General features: G+C 38.3%; 1 protein-coding gene across 1 annotated transcript; it reads left to right on the top strand.

Annotated features, from left to right (window-relative positions):
- The first annotated feature begins 497 nt into the window (after positions 1–497).
- On the top strand, positions 498–9,690 carry CCDC195 (coiled-coil domain containing 195). The gene is made up of 3 exons (XM_064485421.1): positions 498–759; positions 4,830–5,076; positions 9,499–9,690. The coding sequence occupies exons 1-3, from the start codon at positions 498–500 to the stop codon at positions 9,620–9,622; spliced, it is 633 nt and encodes a 210-aa protein (XP_064341491.1). The 3' UTR covers positions 9,623–9,690.
- Positions 9,691–14,580: the final 4,890 nt, after the last annotated feature.

The raw sequence follows: 14,580 nt of genomic DNA, 5'->3' as shown, positions 1-14,580 counted from the left end.
CAAAAGTACAGAATTATTATCTACTTTACAGAGAAGACAAGGTATAACTTTTATGTGCCAGTTTTGATGTGCTCATGACAGTTAGTGATTCTACGAAGTATTTGACCCCAGAAGTAGCAACAGAGAAAAAAACTGAATGGCTGGTAAGATGGTGAGTTCATGACAGAAACAAGAAACTCTGTTCCTCATTGGAAATTTTTGGATCGTTCTCTTCGGACACAAAGCAATATTCTACAGCTGTGGATTGACATGAAATGAAAGCTACAAAGAAAAGCTCTGCTCTGAAAAACAAAACCCAGAATGAATAAGTCATGGAGACCCTTGACAGGCTAACTCCCCAGGTGCGGAAAGATGGCAGAGAAGAATGACATCTATTGTTCAGGACAATTTATGGGAGGGATCAACCTGTCCCACTGAGTAGAGTGCACGTTTGGTTCATGAGCAAACGTTGGCCTGTCTCCTCAAAGAAGCAAACCAGAGCAACCTGAAAAGAGGCAATGGAAGCAAATATCCAGCTCATGAGTGTCATCCAGGAAATGCGGGCGGAGATCCACAAGCTGGAGAAGGAGAATCAAGCCCTCCGGATGAAGCTGAGTTCAAGTGGTCAGAGAACCCCAGGCTCAGGCAGAGAATCCGGAGATGAAAAGGAAGAGGAAGTCACAGACCTTGGTAACCCTGGAAAAGCGCCTGGACAACCTCCAGCAGCCCGTCATGGTGGTGTTTCCACTGACTCGGCCCCGGCTGTGAGGGAACAGCCAGGTACTGAACGTCCATGGTTCTTTCACCTTTGCAAATTTCTCCTAAATACTACGTTTACTGTGCCTTTCACATAGCTGCCTAACTTGGTATTAACAGTGGTGAGTTCCCCCGTTCTCTCCTGCTAGATTAGTTTTGACTCCCCAGGCAAAAATTTCATTAGCATCCTCAAGCAACATATTTTAGCAACATTAAAACTATATATCCAGATGTTCTTGGAAAGATAAGAATGAGAGATTTGCAGTCGGGGGTGGGGGTGGATATAGCTCAATGGTAGAGTGCACTCTTAGCGTGCATAAGGTCCTGGGTTCAATTCCCAGTACCTTTGTTGATAAATAACATAAACAAACACACAAACAAACCTAATTATTTTTCCCCACAAAAAAATTTTTAAAATAATGAGAGATTTGTGTACATTGGGCATATTTTTAAAATGGGTTTTTTTTTTTTCTTTCTTGACTTCAAGCATTTAAATGCTACATAATAGAACATTGAATGGGTATGTGTCAAATGGCATGCCCACTTATTACGCTAGAACAAGATAATTAAGTGTATGGTTATCGAAGTCAGGTCAATATGGTTGCCAAAGATTTGACACGCACTAGCCACATGGCTTCGAGCTAGTTGTGAGAAACATTTAACCCTCGTTTTCTTCATTTGGAAGTGTCACGGTACCTATCCCCTCTCCCTCTAGTCATGACCATCAAAAATGTCTTCAGGCATTCCAGATGTCACCTGGAGGGCAAAATTTTTTCTCATTGAAAACCACTGTCTTACTCCAAAGGTAGACAACACTCCTTCAAATCTATTTTCCATGATGCTTATCTCAGTGGGAAAGTAAGTTGGGTCTTAGTATATCTTGTGCTATTCCAGAACAAGCATTACACTGTTCAAAGAACAAAGAGAATTACCCTTTAAAACTCTCAGGGTCTGACGCCTGCACCCTTAGAATATTATTAAGGGCTAAACGCACTATTGATATCATACTTGTTCAGTATATGAATGGTAACCGCCAATAAGAATTTAAGAATTAAGTTTGAAGAGGACTAGTGAAAAACAGTTGGTGAAATTTTGGGAACTCTTGCCAGTTGCACCAATAAAACACAGAAAGAAATACGATTTACATTTGTGCTTGGAAGCTCAGTTGAATCACTGCGAGTGATATTTATGTGTGTGTTATGAGTGATGTTTTATTATGAAAGTAAGTGATGTAAGTAGAAGAAACATTGGCCTGAGCATGAAGACACCTGGGTTGCAGCCCCAGTTTTGTAATAGTTGGTCAAAGCTGAGTAGGTCGCGTAAAATTCCTGATCTTAGCGTTCTCACACAAAACTAAATGGACTGGATTAAGTGTCTTCCAAGTCCTGTTTCAACTGTGATTCTGTGAATGTACCATGCTTTTACAATCACTCTCCTCATCTGTAAAATGGAGATATTGATAGAATCTGTGTCGTAGGGCGGTTGAAAAGATTAAATGAGATAGCACAAGTAAGGCTCAACATGAGTTACTTAGTAGTTGTTGTCTTAATTTCATTGGCTATGTCAGAAAAATATTCTTTGACTTAAATATTAAGTATTTTATTAGCAGTTTTAGTAAGATACTGCCAATATCAATGAAAATTCATACTTGCAACTGAATCATAGAAATGTGCTGCTGGAGAAAAGCTCTGGAGATCCTCCCCTTATTTTACTGTTGAGGATGTAAGACAAGATTAACTGACTTGTCCGATCCTTTCCTGAAAACAAGGAGGAGGGTATAGTTCGAATGCTAGAGCGCATGCTTAGCATGCAAGAGGTCCTGGGTTCAATCCCCAGTGCCTCCTCTAAAAGATAAATAAGTAAACCTAGTTACCTCCCCCCACAAAAAAAAATTGTTTTTAATTAAGAAAAAAGAAAACAAAATAATATAAACCTATTCTTGGAGAAGGAACAATGTGAAATCAGAAGTGTGTCTCACATTAAGAAAAGGAACATTAAAGAGGACCAGGAAGCGAATCACTTGGAACTACATCTTCATGGAAACGCCTATAACAGTGTGCAAGCATTTGGCAGATTATGAAATCCAGTCTATCCATTTTGGGGATGTTGCCCTCACGGCGCCTGCCCTTGGCAATCTTATCTTGGGTCTATGAGGGAAGCGGTAATTTGCTGCAAAGAAGAGGCAAGAAACAACTCTTTCCAGGGAAGCTCCGGCATCGCTGGATTCTCTTCAATCTGCTCATATCCTTTGCTGGCAAATAAACAGCATTTGACGGGGATCTTTGAAATTGGGCTAATGAACCCGTGTTGTTGTATTACATATTTTTTCCTTTTTATTGATAAGAAACTAAAGGATACAGACTACTTGTGACCCAGGGACCTAAACAAAGAGCCTATTCGCTGATCAGTCAAACTGGAGTTTAGGTCCAAAATCGGAATAAACTTCACTTTGCTCTCATCAGTATAATTGCCACTGTTGTTTTTCCTACCATTCAATATAAAGAGATTGCTTTATAATCCTTTCAAACTGAAACTTTTATATTTGTGAACAATCGTCGTACACCTGTTTTGAGATAATTATAAGAGTGATGGGGGAAGGGAAATAGTTCAGTGGTAGAGCACATGCTTAGCATACACAAGGTCCTGGGTTCAATCCCCAGTATCTCCACTCAAAAAATTAATAAATAAGTAAAAAATAATAAATAAATTTTTAAAAAAGAGTAAAAGATTATGGCCAAAGGAAGTGTTTAAAGATAATTTATGAATAGTATTTGCAGTTAATTACTTCAGATAGATTTGCACTTAAACTGCCCACAAACTCTTGCCTAAAATGTGACCTTCTGCTCTTCCAAACTATGAAAAGCCAGGGCAGCCTCCACATTCTGTAATGGGCGTATAATTGGCTGTGTCCTGCAAACATGGGTGGCAAAGTTAAATAAGAGAAAATTGTGCATCTAGCACTCTCAGAACCTAAACACAAGGCTTTCTTATACTTTCATGCTAGTTAATGGCGAAGCTGTGATGAGATAGAATAAAGATTCAACAGACGTTCACAAAGTGCCCCAGAAAACGGAAACCAGCCCACGAGGTGAGCGTCATCACCCCCGGCGTAATAGCTAGACGTCTAAGTGGAGGTTGAAGAACAGGCCCCAGGTCAGTTAGCGCAGAGTTAAAAGTGAGACCCAGACAAGCCGAGACTCCCTAAAAGAAAGCTCTTTTAATCCAAGTGCTTTCACAGCAAGGAGCAGTGATTTGATTTACCTTGAGAAAAGAGTTTATTAGAAGACACTTATGGACGGAAATTGAATTGGAAGCCCTCAGAAGCTAAAGCCATAAACCTCTCCGTCTCTCTCAGGAGAACGCCTGTCTCCTACACAAGGCATCTTTACTTCTTTCCATGTGTCTGCCTGGCTTTCATCCCTCATTCAACAGGCTTCCTCATAATGACTGTCCCAACTTAAGCCAATGCACACATTTTAGGCTGGTTGGTAGCAGCCAGTTCAATTATTTGTGGCCGTTCAGGTCATGAGGAACTGTGGATAAGCACGTTCTTCTAGACTGAGCAGTGAGGAAGCAGCCCAGAACTGGCATCTCTAGAAGATTCATGTCCTTCCCATTTTAAAATCATGTTTTACTATCTCTGTGTATTCAGGTCTCTGTTCATATTCTGTGTTCTCAGAAAGGTCTCCCCAGATCACACTATTTAAATCGCCTCCAGACCCTCTCCTTCATCTGCTTCTATATCTTTCCCCTCATCAGTCTCATTTGTCTTCCTAGAATCTATCACTATCTGAATTTTATTATATATTGTTTGTTTATCATCTTTCAGCCACACAGGAAGATAAGCTCTATGCAGGCAAGAGTTTTGTGTCGTTCACTCCCACACCCCCATCTCTTAAAAAAGGTGCCTGGTTCATAGCTGGCACTCAATTATTTGCAAAATAAATCAGTGAATGAATGTCTTTTATGCAAATAAAATGTCATCAAAACCAATAGTTTAATTAGTTTCAATAGAGTATTATCAACACAATTCCCATGTGTGGGTGTCATTAAGGGTAGAATTTTTAAACTTGAATTTTGTGTCTCCTGTACAGGTAATGTCATGATTGTGAGACGTTATTCCATTTCCTCACCAAGTCATTCATTAGCTGCAAATGATCCGTGGAAAGCTGGGAAGAAACATCCAAATTGTGAAACTGTAGAAGCACAAGGAATAGTGGAATCATCAGCATGTTCTTCAATTAAGAAGCAAGACAATGAAGAAAAAATGTTTGCCCCAGATTCTTTTACCAGCAGTAGTTCCAGCCAAAGAGCCTTTCCCGAGCATGTCTTTGGTTTCAGGTAATGTACAATCTGCCTCAAGATAGTTGATCGTTGCATGCTATGATTGGCTGCAAGAGGTTCTCCTGGAGAAGCAAGGTCTTATCTAGTGGAAGGAATAAAACCAAATAGGCAATTAGGCCAAAATCATTTCCAATGTACTGATGTCTGTTTCAGGAACCAAAAGAAACAAAGTTATTTGAGGTCAAATGGTACTCTCTAAGAGATGCCTCTAATAAGTGGAAAATGATCTGTCTTCAGTTGCTCATCAAGCATTAATGATCATACTCTGAGCTAGGCGCCAGTGATACAAGATTCCGCAAAAGCAAAGCATTATGTTCAAAACTTTTATGTAGGAACAAAAAAACACACAAGCAAACTGACCACTACAGTAAAGAGTGTCTCAAGGAGAAGACAGAGTTACTTTAGGGGCTGAGTGCAGAGTTCCTCTCTGAGAAAGGACCGTTCTTGTGGAGGGAGGTGTCTTCATGGGCGTGGAGTCAGGGTGTACAAACAGGGCTTTTTAGGTATAAGTCAAATGAGCCAAGAGACAGAGAAAACTGACCTTCAAAATACATGAATTGGAATTTAGAGAGTTAGGAGTAGCCTGAGAATGGGAGGATTGAGAAAATATTTGAGAGGTTGGCTGGGAATCTTTAAGAGGAAAGTTGGCTGGTGGCCCCTGTAGCAGGGGACTCTTCTGGAACAGGATTGTCACTGTGAATGTAATTGATCTGTGCTGCTCTCCTAGAGCGTGACCCCCGCTTCCCCACACTCTGCATTCCTACCTGCCAATTCCAGTTAGACACTGTCTCTCTTGCAAGAGTCTCTACACGTTCATTTCCTTTGAGTAGAAGGAGGAAAATTAAGAAAAAGGGGACCTGGTTTCATGATTAGCTTATCACGGAGAAGAGAAAATGGAACAAATATGGTTGTGTTGAGAGAGTAAGTGAGTCATCTAATTCAGCAGTGGTAGGAAATCAAATCAAGGGATAACCATCAGTAACAGGCCTGCAGAAATTCTCATAAATATCGGAAAGAGCACTGGACTTCCCCCAAGGTGTGGGATTCAAAGGTTGAGCCAGTTGTATTTGAATTTTATAAGACAGGATAAAAATTGTATTTCATTTGTAGAGAGTTCTATTATAGAAGCAGAGAGAGGAAACTGCCTGGGTCAGGATGCACAGGCAAAGACAAATGGAAGGGTCATCCCAGGAGAGCAAAAAAGACAAGAATATAGGTGAAATCATGACTCTGGAGAAAACTAAAAGTAGGGAAGTGAATGAGGGTGGAAGAGTTAGCAGGATGCATCATAAAAGGCCTTCCACGGAATGCTAGGAGTAGGTGCTTTATCAGTGCTTATTGGAAAGCTAGTTAAAAAGATCTTTATAAAAATTTTAGAAGTTCATAGATATTCAGACACTAATAATATCAATACTAACATATTCATCTGCAAGAGTTCTGTCATGTTTTATTCAGATATTTTTATATATAAAAGAAAAAATAATGTTACTGATAAAGAGAGAGGTCCTGTATCTCTCTCCCCCTGTCCTCCTGAGGGGCAAGTGTTCTCATGAGTTTTGTTTCTGTCCTTTCAGTCTGTTTTTTATGCTTTCATTACACACATTCATTCATCCAACAAATGCATCTTAAGGGTGAATGGTGTCCTGAACAGTATTCTAAGCACTGAGGGTACAGCAAGAAACAAAATTGTCAAAAATCCCTGTCCATGTGAAGCTTTTCCCTTTGTAATATGATAATCAACAATCATATATGGTGCTAGACGATAAGAAAAGTAAACCAATCAAAGGAAATGGAAGGGGGTGAGGAGCTAACTTTACGGAAGCTTTCTATATGGTGGCCAGGAAACACCTCACTATTTGAGTAAAGAAGAGAGAGAATGGGTCCTGGGGAGGGGAGAGCAGCTGGAGGAACCTCCAGGCATTGAGGACAACAAATGCGAGAGACTTGGGTGGACCCATGACTGGCGCTGACTGCAGCAGAGTGAGTGGGGAAGACAGAGAAAAATGAAGGCAGAGCACCAAGTGTGGCCTTCCACTCCCTTCCAATGATCTGGACTGATTCCAAATGAATTGGGCCACTTAATGTACACTTTTCATCAAAAATAAAATAAAATAATGGTTGGGAGCTCCATTTTGAAGACCAAACAAAGACAATATAGAAAACAGGGGGACCAGGTGTAAGGCTAAAAAAGTAATTTAGGCAAGAAATGATTACTTCTCGGCCAAAGACAGTAAGAGTAGATGTGGTCTGTAAACACATTTTGAAGGTGGAGCCAACAAGATTTGTTAACGGAACAGATGTGGGTATAGAAACAAGACATGTACACTCAACAGCCAAATGTTTTCAAAAACAGAAGAGGGAAGAAAGGCAGACATGTGCCCTTTGCCTAAATAAAATTACATATATATATATTTATATAAAAGCATATTTTAAACATTGCAAATCACAAAATATAAATACAATGTACAAAGTAAAAATGTTAAAAGGAAGATCTTCCCTAATCCCATGACCTGAACAACCACCACTGAGATTTAATGGATATCTTTGCAGGCTTGTGTCCCCAGTGGTGTGTAATTGTACAGTGCTTGTACAATGCTTTAGTTTTTACACTTAAACCATTGTCAGCTCACAGACCTACAGTGCTAACTGAGAAATACAGGAGTATTAATTTTCCCACTTCAATTTATATTATTTTCTGTGATAGTTTAGGAACCTCGCCAATGTTTATAATGTATTAGTTTTCTGAAGCAAAATGTTTTCCAGCTTCCAAGCTGCCAACGAATAAACTACTAGAACACAATTCATTTTGAATTTGGAATCTACTTTAATATAAAAAATTGAGCCAATTGTAGAAGTGTGTTAAAGCAAAAAAGCCAGTAATGGCTTAAAATCAACAGCTGGGTTGGCATAAAATCCAGCAGATACAGAGAACTGTTGAGTAGAAATTAGGCATTTTTTGGATAGCCTTTTTTTATTTTGTCTTTTACTTTCTCAAGGATTAACAGGTAAAGTAGTAAGTCATTACATTATTCCTCTGATTTTTTTTTTTTTTTGGTAAATTCATTTACTTTCTAATAGCTTTCAAAGAATCTTACAAAGATTTATCAAGGACTAATTTGTTTGAGCCAACTTTCAAATCAATCAGACATCATACCTCGTTTGCTTGTGAACTTTTTCATTATTATACCAAGAAACTATTTCACAGAATAATGCCAATGTCAATATCTCTAAGAACCAATGCTTTCCAGAAACTAGAGACTGAATTTTAATTTTTCCTTAATTTTGACATAGAAACCCAATCTTTTCCTCCTGAATTTAAGAAAAAATAAATAATCTCAGGCTGTTGAAAAGATTAGGGAAAAGGGACCATTTAGATGACTACAATTAGAAAAGCTATTTTACTGAAAAGAGGAAACAGATGCATTAAAATAAATACATTGTCTTCTCTTCCTGTAGCAAAGTGGTTAAGAAAACAGCCTCTGGCATCAAATGGCTAAAATCCCAACTACACCAGTTACAAATGGCATGGCCTCGGAAGAATTATTAGTCTGTCCTGTGCCATAGTTTATTCTTTCATTAAAAAAGAGAATCATGATAGCAGTTACCTCACAGGTTTTGTGAAGAACAAAGGGGACAGTCATGTGAATGGTCACTAAGTGGCCGAGCAGTTATTATTTTATTGATCCCAACATACGGAACCACTGGCCTTCCTCCTGAAGGAGGGAACAGACGGCTTCCCCTGCATGCAGGCCACTATATGACATTCAGTGAAATTACGGCCTTATCTAATTAAAGAGAGATCAAAACTGGAGACAAGGCGATAATTTTAAACACTATCCTTTATACTTATTCCTGGAAGCAGTTTATCCTGGTTAATGTCAAAATTATATATAACACTGTTGGAGGGAAAAGGAAAAGTGGGCAAAATGAGTGGACTGGATCCTTCAGATAACAGCGGGTCATTGCAGTCACTCCTCACTCCCCTTTATTGTTCAGGTGTGATGGATATTCAGTTCATTTAAAATCCAAACCGCAGATTGCTCGGGATTATAAAATAATCGCCCCAAATTTCTGGTTCATTTCAACTGAAGAGCTTTGATATAAAGGGCCCTTTGCCTGAGAGAGCATGACACTCTTCAACTTTAAACATCAAGCCAATAATCCTCAGATGTACAGATCTTCCCTCAATAATTTTACATTTTAGTTTTATCAGCACTACTCACTGGGTTAATTAAAAGCCCAATTACAATATATTTTCTGACATTATTATTGAATATCCAAACAAAAAAATTATGATATATTTAAGATGGACTTTTAATACTTAAGGCAATATTTGGTGACTTGGAAAAATAGTAAATGTTTTGCATAAAGGCTCACTAAAAAGTCTCATTTCTCTCTCCCTTATTCTGTCTTCTTCAGGGACAAGATAAAGACAGTCAGTTTCCTGTTACCCAAGAACAAGTCTTCATATTCCAAAACTTCAAGTTCCTTGAAGTACTCACCAAATCAGACCACAAACCAGTTAAGTACCATTACAGAATAGGATGTGTAAGGTAGTGAAATTTAAGAAAGTTAATTCCTGACATACGGGAACACCAAGGCCTGGCTGGGTCAATGACCTCCCCTGCAAAGAGCTCTGGCAAGATGTTCAGTAAGATACACAAAATACTCAGCATTGGGTCAATGGACTTGGCCAAGAAGTGCAAGCTATTACTTTACTTTGCTGTTGAATGTAACTGTCGATGTGTCTGTGTGTGTGCACAATGGCTATGGTGGTCTCTCTAAGCAGCATGTGAGCAATTAAATGCAATTAAATTAAATTGCACGCTAAGTGTTCAATATCTGTGTTAGGCCATCAGGAAATGCTGCTGTTCATATTATGTGTCACTTTCCAGGTGAAACTATAACAAATCTAGGAAAGAAAAGTTCTATTTTTGATTAATAACGTAGAAACAAGTGATTATCCTTGTAGTTAGTTGTGTTTTGATATTTCACTGACACAATCTCATTTGGTCTTTTAATATTCTGTGTCACTGGCAGGTGAACATCAACCCTGCAAACTCCCATGGCGTACATTGTGGGCTCAGAGTAACTGTGGGCTGGCTAGTGGCAAAGACACTAATCCTGGTTGGAAGGAGAGAGGAAAAGTTTCAAATGATCATTATTTAGGGGTTGGAAAGCTCAGAACACCTTCAATTCCTGAACAAGTCAACAGAGAACAAGACAAGAGAATATCACTCCTTCCAGGTTTGCAGCAATCATGTTCTAATACCAATACCCCTTTTAAACAAATATCTTAATTAAAATCTCCAGAGTGTTACAGTGCAGATTCAGGGGGCCCAGGCAGAGAGAAGACTAGAAATTCAGATTTTAAACAAGCTTTCCTAAGTGATTTCTTAAGCAGCTATGTTTGTGATCCAGTGTCATAAATATTAAGAAACATAGGGCCCCCTAGACCTGACACCAAGTTGAAGGGGAAGCAGTAAAGCAAGGAAAGGGTAGGAATAATCCAGCCTATTTCTAACAAAGGATTTTAATCATCACAGACTCCTAGAAAGGAGGCGGATGAATCAACGAATACCCTGAAATAAAAGCCACATATGGGTCAAATGCTTCTTTTATTTATAATATTCATTTAAGATGAACAATATTCTCAACATATGTACAATAAGACAAGGTTACAACCAGAGGCAAAAGATACAAATGAGATGTAAAATGTGTGTCTAGCAATAAAGACACACACCACATAGATAATTAACCTATGTGATTATTGGCATTTTTAGTTCATGCATAATTCCATTCTCTGCATATTTACAAAATGGAGAATTTTGTGTTAACATCAGTTAAAAGAAACATTGCTCAGGTTTTTTTTTAAAGCAATAAATGACAGCCACCCAAATTACAATGTCATAACCGGCAAAGTTATAATGACGAATTACCCCTGTGCCAGGCTCAATGACTGTCATGTGATTGGCATTTCATACACGTTCCATGAACTGAACTGAATTAAGTTACACAAGTCTAGCACTGCCCAGTGGAAAATATACCACACCATCAAATTTTAAACTTTGAAATTAAATCATTTAATATTATGATTAAAGAAACAAAGCCCCATTTCTGTTCTCTGACTCTCTGTAGAGTTTGATAGTAAGCGCTCTGAGCATGTTTTTAAATATAATGAGCTACAAAGGACACAGAATATATCCCAGTCCTGCTCTGATCAACTGATTATATTTGTCTTCTTCTGTGGCCCAGACTTCTGTGAGTCAGGAACTCAAATATCCACAGGGACAAGCAAGTAACAGAAATGAGTGTAAAACCAAGCAGGACCCTCTGGGGCCGTCCTGGGACAGACCACTCCTCAAGTCCTCCTCCTGTCTCTTATCTGTAAAAAAAAACTTTAGCCAAAGAAGAAATTTAATCAGAGAAGTAAGAAAATGCAGAAGCAAAGGAAAACAGTGGGAAAAAAGACCAAATAAGGATAGTTTAGTTATTAAAAAAAGTCAAGGATCCTTAGTTCCTCCTCAAAGACTATAGATAATATGCTGAGCTGTACCCTTTGAGCTGTTTTATGGATACTGGAACCTCAGCCATGTGGAAGAAGTTAACCACATGATGTCTAGACTGTAGTCATGACATAAGCTGCTCCACCTTACACAATCTTGAGAACTGGCCTCAAGGAAATGGGAGCAAATCAACCCTGGAACTGAAGATTAACTGTATTTAAAACAATCAAGTTGATGCTGATCAGACAACACATGACCCATTTCAAGATGATTATCACAGCTGACTATGCGGTTCTGCATATAGCCCCCTCCCTCTGCCGACACATCTCTAAACTTCCCCTTAGTAAAGCTCTTGCCCCTTGATCAGCAGTGGGGAGTTGGCTTTGGGACATGAGTCTGCCTTCTCCCCAGGTTGCTGGCCTCCTGAATAAAGCAACTTTTCCTTTCCCACCAACACTTGCCTCTCAAATATTGGCTTTTGAGCTGAAAGCCGCTGAACCTGAGTTAGGTAACCAGTGGGGGCTCTGAAGAACAGCTGTGTGCACACCCCAGCTAAAGGGAGGGGCAGCTACTCACCCTTGTGATGCTGTGTGGGGAAGTAGACACTCTATTGTTACATGGTTTATCACTCACGGGATGTTAAAATCATGATTTTTATGCAAAAATCTCCTGATTTATAGATACTGGCATTGTGTTCAATTTTTAAAACATTGTGAAAACCAAATAAAATGTCTAAGGACCAGATTTAAGATACCAGGTTTCAACCTCTGACTTACATCCAATTTTTTAAATGTAGAGACCTCAAACAAAAAAGTTGATCTGGAAAGTGACAGCTGGAGAATGGAAAGGGAAGAAGGAAGTTTGAGATTGGGAAAAGAGGATGAGATGGTACAGGAAGTGGAGCCTACTTAGATTTAAAAGGCGAGGGTTTTATATCATCACAGAAATGTGACTTAATCCAGAGTCAATACATGTTTGCTTACAGAACCAAAACAATGTGAGAAACCATGAGCTATTTTGTTTTATTCTAATTTATTTTATTTTATTTATTTTTCCCCTAGGGTTGGGGATAACATTTGTTTAATTGAAGTTCGACATTATTGTTTCCTATCTTCAAATGTATTACAAATGTTCATCTGTGTTATCAGTAATGAGATTTTATTTATTTCTTCTTGGAAAATGTCTTTTCACATAAAGAGGTGCTGAAAAATACTGATATCAATCCACCAGCTTTGTAGTATGTTCTGAAATTGGAAAGTATAAGTCTTGTCATTTTGATCTGGTTTTAAAAAATCATTTTGGCTCTTCTGGTTCCACTGCATTTCATATGAATTTTAGGATTAATGATAATTTCTGCAAAAAAAAAAACAAAACTGCTGGAATTTTGATAGGAATTGTGTTGAATTTATTGATATTTATTTTGTTGATATTTTGTTGAATTTTGTTGAATTTTTGAATATTTTGTTGAATCTGTTGACATTTTGTTGAATTTATTGATACTGAATTTGTTGATAAATTTGAGGTAGAATTGACATTTCAGTGATAGCGAGTCTTTCTGTTTATAAACATAAAATGTTTCTCTTTTTACTTGTAACTTCTTTATTTGTCTCAGAAATGTTTTGTAGTTTTCAGTGTATAAATCTTGCACTTTTAAATTAAATTTCTTCCTGAGTGATGTTTTGTTTTAATACCTTTATTCTATACTTTTGTGTGTTTTACATTTTTCACTTGTATAGAGCTCTGGGCAAACAAGCTGGATGACTTCTCTTCCTTTTGGTGAGCAAGGAAGATCCTGAAGTTAGAGGATCACAGAATTTTCTAGCACAAATCTGGTTTCAGGCCATAATTTCAAAGAGTAAGCATAGCTCAGGGAAGTTACTCCACTAGTCTGAAGTGACAGAGTTTATAGCACAACCAGACCCCTGCTGACCCCTCCTGTTAGAGTTCTCTGCAGCCCCCTGAATTTGCTACATTAAGCCAGTCATCAAATTTAAAACGTTTGTAACCTGAGCCTTTCTCAAAATGTGAAGGTGATCTCAATGGTCTCACATCCAGGGTATCTCAGGATCAGATGAGATCACATATATGGATATGTTGCATAAAGCGCTAAACAAATACAAGACACTATTGTTTTGTTCCACTTAACACATAGACTCTGAACATGTGTCTAATTTTAAATCAAGAAGTTAAATCAATAAAAATGAATGCATGAAATTTCTAGCTTTTGTGTTTTCTAGCTTTTGATTTTCTCTTGGTTAAGTTGATGAATCATCAGCTAAAAGATGACCAGCAAGACACCTCTCTAGCATCCAGAATCACGTGCTTTACCTGTAAAGAAGAGGGAAAAGGGAAAGAGGAAGAAAGAAGAGGAAACTTCCCCATGATGAGTTCTTAATGGTCACCAGCACTGCTGTGACGGTGCAAGTTAATAACTCTGTGGCTGGTGAAAGCCAGAAGTTAACAAATATATCAGTCTATTATCAAACTACACCAATGTCTTCCAGAGCTTTTTGCTTTCATAAATTGGTCTCCTGCAAATATCCTTTAACAAGTAAGCATATTGAAACAAAGGAAAATGCAAACAATGTGTTCAGAATCAAATGGCAAGCCCCGGCAACTTTTCCAGACCCTAGTTCTGTCTGTTCCCATTTCTCCACGCTACTTCTAGTGCCTAAGCTGTGAATCTAAACTAAACTTAACCAGAAAGATAGCTGCATACAGGAGTAATGTGAAACATTATGGAGCATCATAGAATATTTATTTATTCCTTAGTCCAAATTGTAGTTTATCCTCTAAAAAACAGATCTTAGGAACCTAAGAATCCTGGCAGGCACAATCATTGAGCTGGATGTCTTTGCCACCAAAAGAAAAAGCAAAATACAGTAGCACCTGCTGATTATGGAAATCACCATCAATAGAACTTAAAAGATACAATAAGACAGTCTGAGAGATGACTACACGGGTATTGTAATCAACAGATAATGTTCAGTTGTAG

The sequence above is a fragment of the Camelus dromedarius genome, chromosome 4 (assembly GCF_036321535.1).
Source record: "Camelus dromedarius isolate mCamDro1 chromosome 4, mCamDro1.pat, whole genome shotgun sequence".
NCBI lineage: Eukaryota > Metazoa > Chordata > Mammalia > Artiodactyla > Camelidae > Camelus > Camelus dromedarius.
The sequence above is the reverse complement of the archived record's forward strand: the minus strand, read 5'-3'. Positions and strand labels throughout refer to the sequence as shown.